Raw genomic sequence first — 13,971 nt, forward strand, 5'->3', positions numbered from 1 at the left:
AAAATGTTGATTCATGTTAAGCATTTTCAAAATCTTCTAATATTAAGTCAAATGCAGAACATGTTCACTGACATTTTGAACTGTGAGGACAATGTTGAAATAAGTCTTTTCCTGAAAATATTGTACATATCATATGAACTTGTAAAGGAAAGAATGAGTTTTAGTATATTTCTTATCAAACAAAAGTGTGAATATGTAAATTAAAACAGTGTTGAAACTGAAATTAATCTGCAAAGACACTGGAAACGTAATTTTAGCTAACTAAAAATAATCTTGCATGTAAACTCTATTACTGTTTTGAACCCTAAAATGTTCTGAAGTGTTTTTCAATACATGATTATAGTATTTAAAACACAAATAAGTTGTTCAGGTGGCCATTTGCACACTAGAAATAGCAGGGTTTATATATTGTGCTTCTGATGTTTTTAAATATCACATACTGTAGAAGAGTGCAATAAACAGAAAAACTGACAATAAGGAAAATAATAAAAATAGAAATAATTTCAAAATTCACAGCACACAGCAGTACTTAGCCCTGCCATATCACGAAACCATTGTCCTATGTTCAAATCCCACACCCAGCCAATTTCTATATTGAGTTGAACGTTCTTCCAATGTCTCTTTGGGTGATTTTCTTGGATTTTTCCTACCACATCCCCAAAGGACATGCAGCTAAAGTTAACTGCCAACTCTAAATTAGTCTTGTGGACAACAAAATGGATAGTGTTGAATTTTCACATGAAGGGGTATACATGTAAATAATATGTAAACTTTAAAGGTATAATTTAACACTAGAACAGCTAATTTAACACTGGACATTTTGATGTGTCTGAGTGTGTATGTGGAAGTATCTGTGAGGGGGGGTCTGCAATTGATCGGCGTCCTGTTACAGACCATTTTCTGCTGTGTGCCTGCTGCTGTTCGCACAGAGTCACTGGCCCCCTTTGACATTGAATAGGATTGAGCAAGCTATGTTAAAAAAGGTAAATAATTTACTACTTTTTTTTCAAAACGTCCAGTGTGGCACTGGTGCATCTATAGGACTGAACCATAATGATATATCTATTTCATGTCCTATAAAGTCATGTCTCAAAAGTATGAGACATTGACTGTCCAAAGGTTGATATTGTTCTGAAAGACTAGAAGAAAGATATAAAAATTCAGTTAAGCCTACAGTAATATTAGCAATAAGACAAACAATAAACTATATATTTAAAATGTTGATATTAACAAAAACATATAATAATAATTCAAGATGATCTATTAGCTCTAGCAGAAGACTATAATTTCAATGTGGGTGTTCAGTTTCATTTAAAAAAATGACTCTAATGGGGCATTGCTTTTTTTAAGTAAATCATCTCAAACGAGCTGATATAAAAGCCAGCTTCAATTATAGGCTATTAAAGGTTTATTAGGAATTATAAAATAGCCAGCTTGTGATGTTAAAGCATTCTCCTATGTATGACCATTAATTTGTTAAGCATGGTAAAGGAGAGGAATACTATTTACTACTTGCTAACAGGAATAAAATAAAGTAGATCAAAACTAATTCTTTTATGATTTATACATCTTACGTTGATAACAATATTCTGGGAATTTTGCAAACTAGGAGAGAATTAACTATTAGAGTAAAGAATCTGAATCAGTCCCAACACAACAGCATGAAAAATTGGAATTGAATTCCAAGGACAATTAATTTTCTGTCTCAGTTTTCTGACACTTATATTTCAAATTTATAGTCAAAATGAGATGGGGTCTACCTTGGCAGCATAAGACACAAGGCTGGGATTAACCCCAGACAGGGCGCCAGTTCATTGTTGGCTACACTTGTGATCACATACTCTCTTACTAATCCTCAACCAGTTACATTTTTGAGAAGAGAGCGGAAGCTTTACTATCAAGAGAAAACCTACACAGACTTGAGAGGAAATACAATCTCCATACAGATGGGATAATAACTGGTATTCAAATCCAGTCTCTTGGAGCTTCACAACATGATTATTGTCCATTTCTACCACTCTTCTGCTCCAATTAACAGTGAAAGACTAATTTAATCACTGTTTACAAAGTTCCCATTATTAAATAGATAGATAGAGAGATAGATAGATAGATAGATAGATAGATAGATAGATAGATAGATAGATAGATAGATAGATAGATAGATAGATACTTTATTAATCCCAAGGGGAAATTCACATACTCCAGCAGCAGCATACAGATAAAGAACAATATTAAATTAAAGAGTGATAACAATGAAGGTATAACAGACAGACAATAATTTTGCATAATATTAACATTTACGCCCCCGGGTGGAATTGAAGTGTCGCATAGTGTGGGGGAAATAGATAGATAGATACTTTATTAATCCCAAGGGGAAATTCACATACTCCAGCAGCAGCATACAGATAAAGAACAATATTAAATTAAAGAGTGATAACAATGAAGGTATAACAGACAAACAATAATTTTGCATAATATTAACATTTACGCCCCCGGGTGGAACTGAAGTGTCGCATAGTGTGGGGGAAATAGATAGATAGATACTTTATTAATCCCAAGGGAAAATTCACATACTCCAGCAGCAGCATACAGATAAAGAACAATATTAAATTAAAGAGTGATAACAATGAAGGTGTAACAGACAGACAATAATTTTGCATAATATTAACATTTACGCCCCCGGGTGGAACTGAAGTGTCGCATAGTGTGGGGGAAGAACGATCTCCTCAGTCTGTCAGTGGAACATGTCAGTGACAGCAGTCTGTCGCTGAAGCTGCTCCTCTGTCTGGAGATGATCCTGTTCAGTGGATGCAGTGGATTTTCCATTATTGACAGGAGCCTGCTCAGCACCCGTGGATGTCAAACTGTCCAGCTTAAATGACTTATGGATTGAAGATAAATTGGATGAAGACTGAATATTTGAGATTTAATTATGATCAGGAATAAGAAATTAGCCTGCAGGAAGACATGATGAAAAAGGTGGACAAGTTTAAATAGTGGAATAATCAGTGGAAGCCCGCGATGGAGAACTGGGTGCAGAGATAACCTATAGAGTGCAATGTGGTTGGAACAATTGGGAGAAGTTATAAGGTGTATTGTGAGATGGAAGAGTCAAAGTGAGAGTTAAAGGTAAGGTTTTTAAGATAATCGTAAGACCAGCAATGATGTATGGAACTGAGATATGGACAGTAAAGGGAGTGCAGGAGAAGAGGTTAGATGTGTCAGAAATGAGAATGTTGAGATGGTTGTGTGGAGTTAAAAAGAAGGACAGAATAAGACATGAGAATCAGAGTTACAACAAAAATAAGAGAGATACCTAAGAAAGTAGAGGAAAGTAGATTGAAGTGGTATGAACATTTAAGGAGGAGAGACAATTATTATATGTAGGCAAAAGAGTAATGGAAATGGAAGTACAGGGAAAAATAAAGTAAAAGATGATTTAAAGGAACAGGGTCTGGAGAGGAGATGCAGGATCATGTTGTATGGAGAAGGTTGATCAGGTACATGGGCACCACATACAAGTAGGAAGAGTTGAAAAGGAAAAAGGAGCTTATTCACTGTTTACCCTGATTAAACAATTAATTAAGGATTTACTGGATTAGATCCATTGTTGTTTATAAGTAATTTCCTGGGGCTTCCCATGAATGCAGAACTTTACAATCAGTCTTTACTGTTCTGTATGCAATATTTGATGTTTTTTTTAACCAGAGCCTCCTACTGGATAAGTTGTGCAAAACTGACTGTGCTCACAGCCTAGCAAGCACTTGCTTAACTATTCTTTGAGCTTTGATAAACCTTCCTCCTTTCACTTTGCTCCCTTGAATGAACTGGCACAATCCATTACTCTATGCAATCACTATCAGTGCTGTGAGTAGAGCATTATTAACAACAAATGTCAACAAATAATCAGGATGGAAGGACTTATTGACCTGAAGACCAATGAATAAGGGAAAGAGGTAGATCTTCAATTCAAAAAGTCCTTCCCATGAGGTTTTAGGTTTTCTGTTTATGTTGTCCACTGATAATTACAGAAGTATTTTAGCAAAAAAAAAAAACATTCGTTTTCATGTTTTACCCTATGACTGGACAGTGGTGTTGGAAGGGAGGGAGACCTTCAAGGACTCAAGCCCCTGTACTACGGTGCCCTACCCCAGATGTTTTTCTCCATCATATATATGACACATTGCACCCAGCCCTTGATTGTTTTATGTATCATATATAATGAAGCCGCTGATCAAAGTTACCGTAACATACAAATTCACACCAATACCCCAAGCAACACATGGACCCTGTTCCTCAATATCATATGCATGTCCGTGTCAGAGACCCCAAAGGGGATGCCCCTTCTTTTTTGTTAATGTGCGTATGAGTGTGTGTAGGCCAAAACCCCACTCACCAATTTATTTGCACTTTTCTCTTTTCCATGAATATTTTTCAAATTATTTGGCATTGTACAACTTTATTAACTATTGGCTTCTATTATGTCGTATACTTCTTTCTCTTCTTTCTGCCTGAAAACATGAAAGTACATTTTTTTCTTGGCCACCATTACAAATTTCATGTGGCAAGTATTGTAGAAATGAATGCATAAACAAAGAAAAAGTATTCAAATCTAAACGGAATCTTGCAACACTCCATTATAGATAGTTTTTGATCCCCTAGGGGAAGTTTACTCACTTTATTATTACTTATTAATACCCCAGATAAAATGGAAAGATCATTGTAATACTATATCTTGAAATGCTGAAAGAACTAACTACAAAGCATGTATACTGCATCAAAACTGTAATTGGTTCTAAGCTTTTGCCCTCAAGGAGTTTATCCTGAAAGGTGTAATTATGGTCATTTGCTTTCTGATAGAGTTGGAATTAATGGTTCTTCTCATTTTCAAAGCTACAGTTTCTAAATGCTGTATGAGTATGTTGTGGCAAGAGTGAAGCTTTAAGCTTTGTAGTAATCATATATCTATAGTACAGTTTGGGTTGGGTTTTCTATTCATTTACCAATCCTGCATTGCTGCATTTTTCTAGTAATCTATTATAGCTACTCTTGTGTACATGTTCAATATTTAGGATCAAGAATATTTAAAAAAATTGATTAATATTCCTATACAAAGATAATCCTAAACATCTCTAAATTTTTTTTTTATTCCCCACTAGACGAAGTCAACATATCACTAAAAGATGAATACAATGAAGACAGTTGCTCAGGCTTTCTCCACATTACCAAAAATGGTACTCAGGTCAGACTGAGGGGTGAAGGCCTACAAGAACAAGAGGCAAATGTGTTATGCAAAGAAATGAATTGTGGATCAGTTCTCACACTGAAAACTAGCAATTTACCAATGCCAGTTCATTCAGACCAAGAGGAAATGGTTATGGACCATATTAAGTGTTTAAACAATGAATATAAGTTGTGGCAGTGTGGCAAAATTTTATCTGGAAACGTTAGTCGTAACATGCCAACAATGGAAACCATGGTTGTGTGCGAAGGTAAAATATTTAATCTATCTTTCTATCCTTGCATTCATTCATTCTGAATCATCTTCTGAACTTGCTTTTTTCAAATAAACAGAGAGTTGGGGTCTTTCCCAAAGCCAGTCCTAGACAAAGAGCTCATGCACACTCGACCACTGTAGATTGGATGGGTAAATTAATAGTATGTCCTTAGTAACTGAAATCCCAGGATGAAAAATCTAGAAAGATATTGGAAGATGAACACAGAGATTAACCCATTCAGAAATCAAAGAAGATACCAAATGCTGGGGTATAATGATGTCACCCACTTTACCCTTGCTGTAGGCCAAGTAACATTTTAATTGCCAATGCCTGACTCAAATGAAACACTCTACCTTCAGTATTAAAGAGCATATCTAGGTTTTATTACAAAGATATGAGGCCAAATCAGACATAGTGTTCAGTTAAGTGCCTTCTATTAGTGTGAAAAGGAAGGTATTGCAGCATGCAAGTAAACGCCAATTACATTTTACATGGTATGGATACATCTCTTAGTTTTGAATGGCCTGAGTTGAATTTAACAAAATTAATTTAATATTTCTCTTTATTGTGTTTTCCCTTGACAAAATCAAGAGAATTTGTTCAAGATTTTTTATTCACAGTATTTGCTCTCAGAGACTTCAAAATTGATTTTAAAAGAATGTCTAATTTCTTTGTGACTCTGAACTGGAGAATGTGACAAGAATGGATCTCTAATTCTTATAAGGAAGTGCAGATGCAGGGACAAATAACAAATTCCACTCTAGAGCTTCCCATTCTTATTATTTTTGTCTCATCTCCTAGGGACTGTTACTGTATTACTTGGCTAAACACACCAGAGCAGATGTCCATTACAACAATAAAGTTATGTAGATCCTTGTGAAGAATGTGCTCAGCTGTTTTGAGCAGGATTCATGTTTCAGTAGCTGCAATCTTATTACCTTAGTTGTAGCTTGTGATCATAGGTGATGGTAGGAATGTAGGTTAATTGGGGTGCTTCATCTGACATTGTAGGTACTGCTTCCTAACTAAGCCTACCACTTTCAAAGCTCCACCAAAGCATGGGGCAATCTCCTCTAGCTTCAATGATGTTGTAAACACCAACAGCTTCACGGTCAACTGTAAACTGATTCAGTGAATATCACACATTATATTTATTTTACTTTAGAAAGGCGACAATAGATAGATAGACAGAAATATCATAAACAACAATGCAGTCCTCAGACCTGAAAACTATGTATGTTCCAAACCACAGCTGAACTTTCATATCTAGTCCAGAAAAATCCAAACACATAGGAAAAGAAACTGGCTAACTTAAACAGATATAAATTAATGTTGGGAAAGTGGATACACAATAGGGACTGAATAGTACAAGGTGGAATACTGGATTTTAGATTAGAACATTAGAACAATCTAGATGAGAACAGGTCATTCAGCCCCATAAAGCTTGCCAGTCCTGTCCACTTATTCCCTCCAAAATAACATCAAGTCTAATTTTGAAAGTCCCTAAAATCCTGTGTGAAATTTACCCTTAAAAAGTTGCCCATAGTGTCCCAGTGTTCTTGATGAGTTCATTTTAAAATAACAGTCTCAATCCACTGTACTAATTCCTTTTATAATTTTAAACACTTCAATCATGTCACCTCTTAATCTTCTTTTGCAAAAACCGAAAAGGCTCAGCTCTTTTAATCTTTCTTAATAATTCATCCCCTGTAGTCCAGGGATCAGCCTAGTTGCTCTTTTCTGGAGTTTTTCTAGACCTGATATGTCCTTTTTGTAGCCGGGAGACCAAAACTGCACACAGTACTCCATAACAGGCCTCACCATAGCATTATAAAGCTTATGCATAACCTTCTTGAACTTGTACTGTACACATCATGCTACAGTGCATCCAGAAAGTATTCACAGCGCTTCACTTTTTCCACATTTTGTTATGTTACAGCTTTATTCCAAAATGGATTAAATTCATTTTTTTCCTCAGAATTCTACACACAACACCCCATAATGACAACGTGAAAAAAGTTTACTTGAGATTTTTGCAAATTTATTAAAAATTTAAAAATTGAGAAAGCACATGTACATAAGTATTCACAGCCTTTGCCATGAAGCTCAAAATTGAGCTCAGGTGAATCCTGTTTCCCCTGATCATCCTTGAGATGTTTCTGCAGCTTAATTGGAGTCCACCTGTGCTAAATTCAGTTGATTGGACATGATTTGGAAAGGCACACACCTGTCTATATAAGGTCCCACAGTTGACAGTTCATGTCAGGGCACAAACCAAGCATGAAGTCAAAGGAATTGTCTGTAGACCTCCAAGACAGGATTGTCTCGAGGCACAAATCTGGGGAAAGTTACAGAAAAATGCTGCTTTGAAGGCCCCAATGAGCACAATGGCCTCCATCATCCGTAAGTGGAAGAAGTTCGAAACCACCAGGACTCTTCCTAGAGCTGGCTGGCCATCTAAACTGAGCGATCGGGGGAGAAGGCCTTAGTCAGGGAGGTGACCAAGAACCCAATGGTCACTCTGTCAGAGTTCCAGCGATCCTCTGTGGAGAGACGAGAACCTTCCAGAAGGACAACCATCTCTACAGCAATTCACCAATCAGACCTGTATGGTAGAGTGGCCAGACGGAAGCCACTCCTTAGTAAAAGGCACATGGCAGCCCATCTGGAGTTTGCCAAAAGGCACCTGAAGGACTCTCAGACCATGAGAAACAAAATTCTCTGGTCTGATGAGACAAAGATTGAACTCTTTGGTATGAATGCCAGGCGCCACGTTTGGAGGAAACCAGGCACCGCTCATCACCAGGCCAATACCATCCCTACAGTGAAGCATGGTGGTGTCAGCATCATGCTGTGGGGTCGTTTTTCAGCGGCAGAAACTGGGAGACTAGTCAGGATAAAGGGAAAGATGACTGCAGCAATGTACAGAGACATCCTGGATGAAAACCTGCTCCAGAGCACTCTTGACCTCAGACTGGGGCGACGGTTCATCTTTCAGAAGGACAACAACCCTAAGCACACAGCCAAGATACCAAAGGAGTGGCTTCAGGACAACTCTGTGAATGTCCTTGAGTGGTCCAGCCAGAGCCCAGACTTGAATCCGATTGAACATCTCTGGAGAGATCTTAAAATGGCTATGCACCGACGCTTCAAATACAACCTGATGGAGCTTGAGAGGTGCTGCAAAGAGGAATAGGCGAAACTGGCCAAGGATAGGTGTGCCAAGCTTGTGGCATCATATTCAAAAAGACTTGAGGCTGTAATTGCTGCCAAAGGTGCATCGACAAAGTATTGAGCAAAGGCTGTGAATGTACTTTATATAACCTAACCGGTTAGGTTCTTCAAGACATCACATGGCACTCTTGCAGTAGAATTTTGGATTAATTTGAAGCTGTATAAAGAACAATTTGAACACCCAGTGAACACCACATTGCAGAAGTCAATCCTAATAGAAAAAAAAATTCATGAATTAATTTCTCAGTATCCCACTTATTTAGAAAATGCCTTATTTTCCCAAGATGGAAGAAACATGTTTTAGACGATTTTGTGATGTGTGCTTTAAATAACATGCTAGAATTAAAGATAACACCAAGATTGCAGACTGATTAAGTAAAATTAAAGGTGAGTCCAACTGAGTTAAATGATGAAAAAATATTGTTGCAATCAGCATCATTCCCTCCAATAATTAAAATCTCTGTTTTATCTGTGTTTAAAGAGAAATAGTTCTCATCCATCTGCTCCTTTAATTGACTAACACAACTAATTAAAGACAACATTAGATAAAACTTCATTTGGTCTAAAAGAAAGGTATAACTGGGTTTCATCTGTGTACAAGTGAGAACTGACATTATGTTTTCTAATGATAGATCCCAGTGGAAGCATGTAAAGTGAAAACAGTAAAGGTCCCTGTACTGATCCTTGCGGTATACCATATCTGTCTTCTTTGTATAATGATGGAGTACTGTCAGCACATTTCAACTTGATAAATAAGAACTAAACCAGGCAGGGACATTGCCTGTAAACTCAATATCATTTTCCAGCCTGTGTAGTAAAATAGAATGGTCAATGGAATCAAACGCTGCACTTAAGCCTAACAACATAATTATAGTGGCGTTTCCTTCATCAGAGGACATCAGAAAGTCGTTTACAACCCGCGTTAGTGCCGTTTCTGTACTATGACCAGTGCAGAAGCCAGACTGGAATTTCTCTTATAAATTGCGTAAGGTGTGACTGAAGCTGATTGGTGACTACTTTTTGAAGTACTTTAGAGAGAAAGGGTAAATTTGATATGGGTTCTATAATTATTAAATATGTGTGGGTCTTAGTATGACTTTTTAATTAATGGTCTGATAAATGACATTTTAGTGTATCAGGAAATGCGGCATGCAATAATGAGCTATTAATAATGCTAAATATAGGTGCTCCAAGAACATCCATTGCACTTCTTATTAGTTTTGTTGGCACTGGATCTAGGGAACAAGTAGTAGGTTTCATTTTAGAAATTAAAGTCACCAATTCATTTTCCTGGCTTAAAGAGACCTGACAAAGGAAGGGAAGGGGTTGTTCTTATTCAATTTTTTATGTGTATAAAAGAGAAGAAAAAATAGGTAACTACACTGAGACGTCCATCTTTTTGTCATCTATCCCTTATAATGAAATTTTTGCATTTTCAGGAAGTGCAGTTTAAAATAGGTTTAAAATATGAACATGTCTTTGGTTAACATTAATTGTATAACTTCAATCTCTAATTAAAGATTACAAGGTTCAAACATTATATTTTGCAGGGTCAAATGTACTTTTTCAGTGGTATCAGTTAGCAAAACAGGGCACTTCATACTAAGCTAAGGCATCTGAAATTCTTACCTTTGAAATTAAGTGACGGAACGGAACAGGAGCTTCATATTTATTCCAGCATTTTATTGACTCATCTATCCATTTTCCACAACTGACTTTTTCCTGGTCTTGATCACAGTTAAGCACATACCAGTTATCAGGACAAAACAGAATACATTTTTTTAAAAAGCTTTCAAATTATAATATTTTTGAATTAAGATTTTCGGCTACTTTACCATTTTAACATGTACCTTTCAATTTCAGAGGGATTTGATGTAGACCTTTCATATTGTGGAGGCAAGCTGATAATACATGGACACCCAAATGGTGTGTGTCCTGAAGGGTTTACAAAGAATGAAGGTGATAAGGTGTGCCAGAAACTACATTGTGGAAATATGAAGTCCTTCAGTACAGAAGATGCTTCTCCTCAAGAAAAACCACAAGTACTTCTAAACTGTAATCATGAAAAGGAACTCCCAAAGTGCCTTAAACGCAAGGAATGCCCTAAGAATAAATATATTACACTGTTCTGCACAGGTAAGGTAAAATTATACACCATGGTGCTCATACTTGCTCTTTATACTTTAGCATATTATTTTGCAAAAGGATTCCATTATTTTGAAAGATATTGTCAGGTGAGGTCAGCATGATCGTGCACACGTGTGCTCCACACATCCTGTGATGGCTAGTGAGAGATAGATTAAGGATGTGCATAGTGTGCAATCAAGAAGCAAGATCTGAAAAAAAATTGCAGGTATACATTTTAAACCTGCATGTGCTGAGTAGTAAATTTAATCTGCCCAGTTTAGAGTCATAGGGAGCAAGTGATTAGCATAGCAGCAGTGAGTGTACAGCAAGAAGCAACCTGCTGCTGCCTGTAACATGCATATGCATGGAAATAGTGGTTAAGCATGAACATAGCTTGCAATCAATACATTAACAGAAGTTTTAGGTATTAATTTACTTTTTTTTCTGTTTAAAGTTTAGTAAGCTAGTACAGATGTTTCAACATAGGCAGACTGGTAACACAGATCTAGCATTCCTGACTCATGGCACTAGGTCTTCATGGAGTTTGCAGATTCTCCTTCTGCATGTCAGTTCATTGCATTCTATGTGTGCTTAATCTTTCCCCCCAAGTGCGTGCAAGGTGTACAATCTACCATGTCTGCTTCTTGCTTTATACCCAGTTCTGCTGCGATAATCACTGGCTCTCAGTTACCTTAAACTGGGCGGATTGAATTTACCCCTCAGCATATGCAAGATTAAATGTATATCTTTGACATTTTTATTCAGTTCTTGTCATTTGACTGTATGTATGCCCTTAATCTGTCCCTCACTAACCATCACAAGACGCCGGAGCATGCACAGGATATCAACTGCACCAAGCAATATCTTTACCAAATAAAGCAATAATTATTGCCAGATAATGTAATACTTTTGCAAAATAACTCAATACCTTTTTATAATATTGCAATTATTATTATTTTTATTTTTTTATGTGGTAGGAATAACCTTCTGTACAATAACATAAAGCATAATTTACGAAGGAAAAGGGGAAAAAACTGACACACATATAAACTATTAAGTGCAGTTCCATGAGGTTCAGGAAACTTACCAGAATCTTACTGTGAACTGTAGTTATCTTACAGGTATAGAAGGCCAAAACTACCTACATAATTATCACAAAATTCAAAGCACAAAAGATTTAATCGATTACATTTATTAAATCAAATTCTTACACTAAAGTGAAATCACACTGATGTATACTGTGAACTGCAAAAGTAAGCATTAGCAAACCTGTAAACTCATAAAAACTGGACAAGTGCTTACATTTCTCTCAGAACAGACCAACAAAAGTTGTGAATCCAGTGACAAAGCTAAAAGCTGAATCCCCTGTGTGATTTTTTTTCTGTGTTGATTACAGATTACTTAAGTCCAAACTCGGGAGTACCAGTGCTACTTACTACAGCTTTGTCGATTGGCCCCATCCTGCTTCTTGCAGGCATTGTACTCTTTGTGCTTTGGCTAAGGAGACGTAGAAAGCAAAAACAACCAGGTGACATGCTCTGAGTTTTTTTCTTTATTGTCTAATGAATACATTTGTTTTAATAAATATTGAAACTCCTATTGTTAAACAACTATTGAAATTAGCCAGACACTGCATAAGATTTTTTAAAGATGTGTATGCTTAATTTAAATTCCTCAATAAGAAATATACGCACTACACTTAATGTATTTTGTCCTAATGTATTCTTCCTGAAAAACAGATTGTTCTTTTCACACCCTACTATTAGTGCACAGATTTAAAAGTGCAAGCAAAAAAAATAGCATTTGAACATTAAAGAGAATAAGCACTTAGCTTGATTTGTAATTATATCATAACTCTAAATGGCCCATTATTTTGCTGCATTAGCCTGTAACTAGAAAATATACTTTATTGCTATAACAACATCAGTTGCATGGGAATTTATACGGTTTTGTCACACAAACAAAACATTACTACAAAAATACAACAAAAAGAAAACCGTTATCATTATTCTCAAACAATTTAATACTCATTTAATTGCCGTAGAAGACAGTAAATGTCAAGATAGTTAAGCTCATACAGCTACAAGTTAAGGATAAATGCTGCTCCTGATTAAACAAAGATGTTTACCAGATGTGGTATGTGATCTGAATGGCTTTACATTTCACTGTGCAAAAGCTGAATAAATTCAAACTGGGGAGATGGTAGCTAATTATTTTAGAAATGATGCACACCACTATCTATAGGTGCTTCATGGTCTGGTCAAAAAGATAGCCAAAACTCTTTCAATAATGCACTTGTAGGAAGTGGTCAATGCCTCTTATGACACTACAAATTTATTTACTTATTTAGGGAAGAACAACCCATAGTGATTTTCTTACCATTAAATGATCCCTCATGTTAGACTACTGGACATTCTGGCAAGTTCTTGCTTATGAAGAAGACCTCATGCCTGACTGTTCTCTTTTTAATCTTTGAGAGCATTCTCATATAGCATATGAAATTAAATAAATCACTTTTCCTAACATGACATTCTTAAGTTTAGGGAGGTTGTAGTCTTTCCTGGCAGCATAGATCACATGGCAGGAACCATTCCTGGATTTTGTGCTATCCCTGGGCCTGTTCATGCATACACATGAACACTCAGACAGGATCAATTTGGAATTCACAATTAGACTAAAAATGTTAAATAATTTTAGGGATGTATGAAGGAAAACCAGAATATTTAGAGGAACATCCATTTAGACAGACAGACAATGTGGAAATTCTGCACAGGCAACAACCAGCCACTTGATCTAAATCAGGGTCCTGGATCTGTGTGGCAGTAACACTAACCACTTTGTTGTTTTTTTTTTCAATACAAGAGTTTACTTTTTGTGTTTATAAATATGAGGTAAATATATTAAAAAATTGTAAATATAACTCAAACTAATTTATCCACACATAAAGTCACAGTGATGTATGGATTATTGATTACTTTAAAGCAGCTTTAGTTTTCAAAAAATACTGAAAAGGAGCAAGAGAGAAAAAATATTTTTGGGGAAAGAAATTTGTGGAAACAAAGCGACCACCAGGGGACTGTAGACCTTGTTTTTATAGGGTAGTGGAACAAAT

General features: G+C 36.2%; 1 protein-coding gene across 1 annotated transcript in view; it reads left to right on the plus strand.

Annotated features, from left to right (window-relative positions):
• Window positions 1-13,971, plus strand: part of LOC120542889 (scavenger receptor cysteine-rich type 1 protein M130) — a 104,963-nt gene that overhangs the window by 78,451 nt on the left and 12,541 nt on the right. Inside the window, exons 13-15 of the mRNA XM_039775606.1 lie at window positions 5,160-5,492; window positions 10,596-10,868; window positions 12,256-12,387. Of these exons, the coding sequence (XP_039631540.1) occupies window positions 5,160-5,492; window positions 10,596-10,868; window positions 12,256-12,387 (738 nt within the window). The remainder of the gene's footprint in view (window positions 1-5,159; window positions 5,493-10,595; window positions 10,869-12,255; window positions 12,388-13,971) is intronic.

The sequence above is a fragment of the Polypterus senegalus genome, chromosome 13 (genome assembly GCF_016835505.1).
Source record: "Polypterus senegalus isolate Bchr_013 chromosome 13, ASM1683550v1, whole genome shotgun sequence".
Classification (NCBI taxonomy): Eukaryota; Metazoa; Chordata; class Cladistia; order Polypteriformes; family Polypteridae; genus Polypterus; species Polypterus senegalus.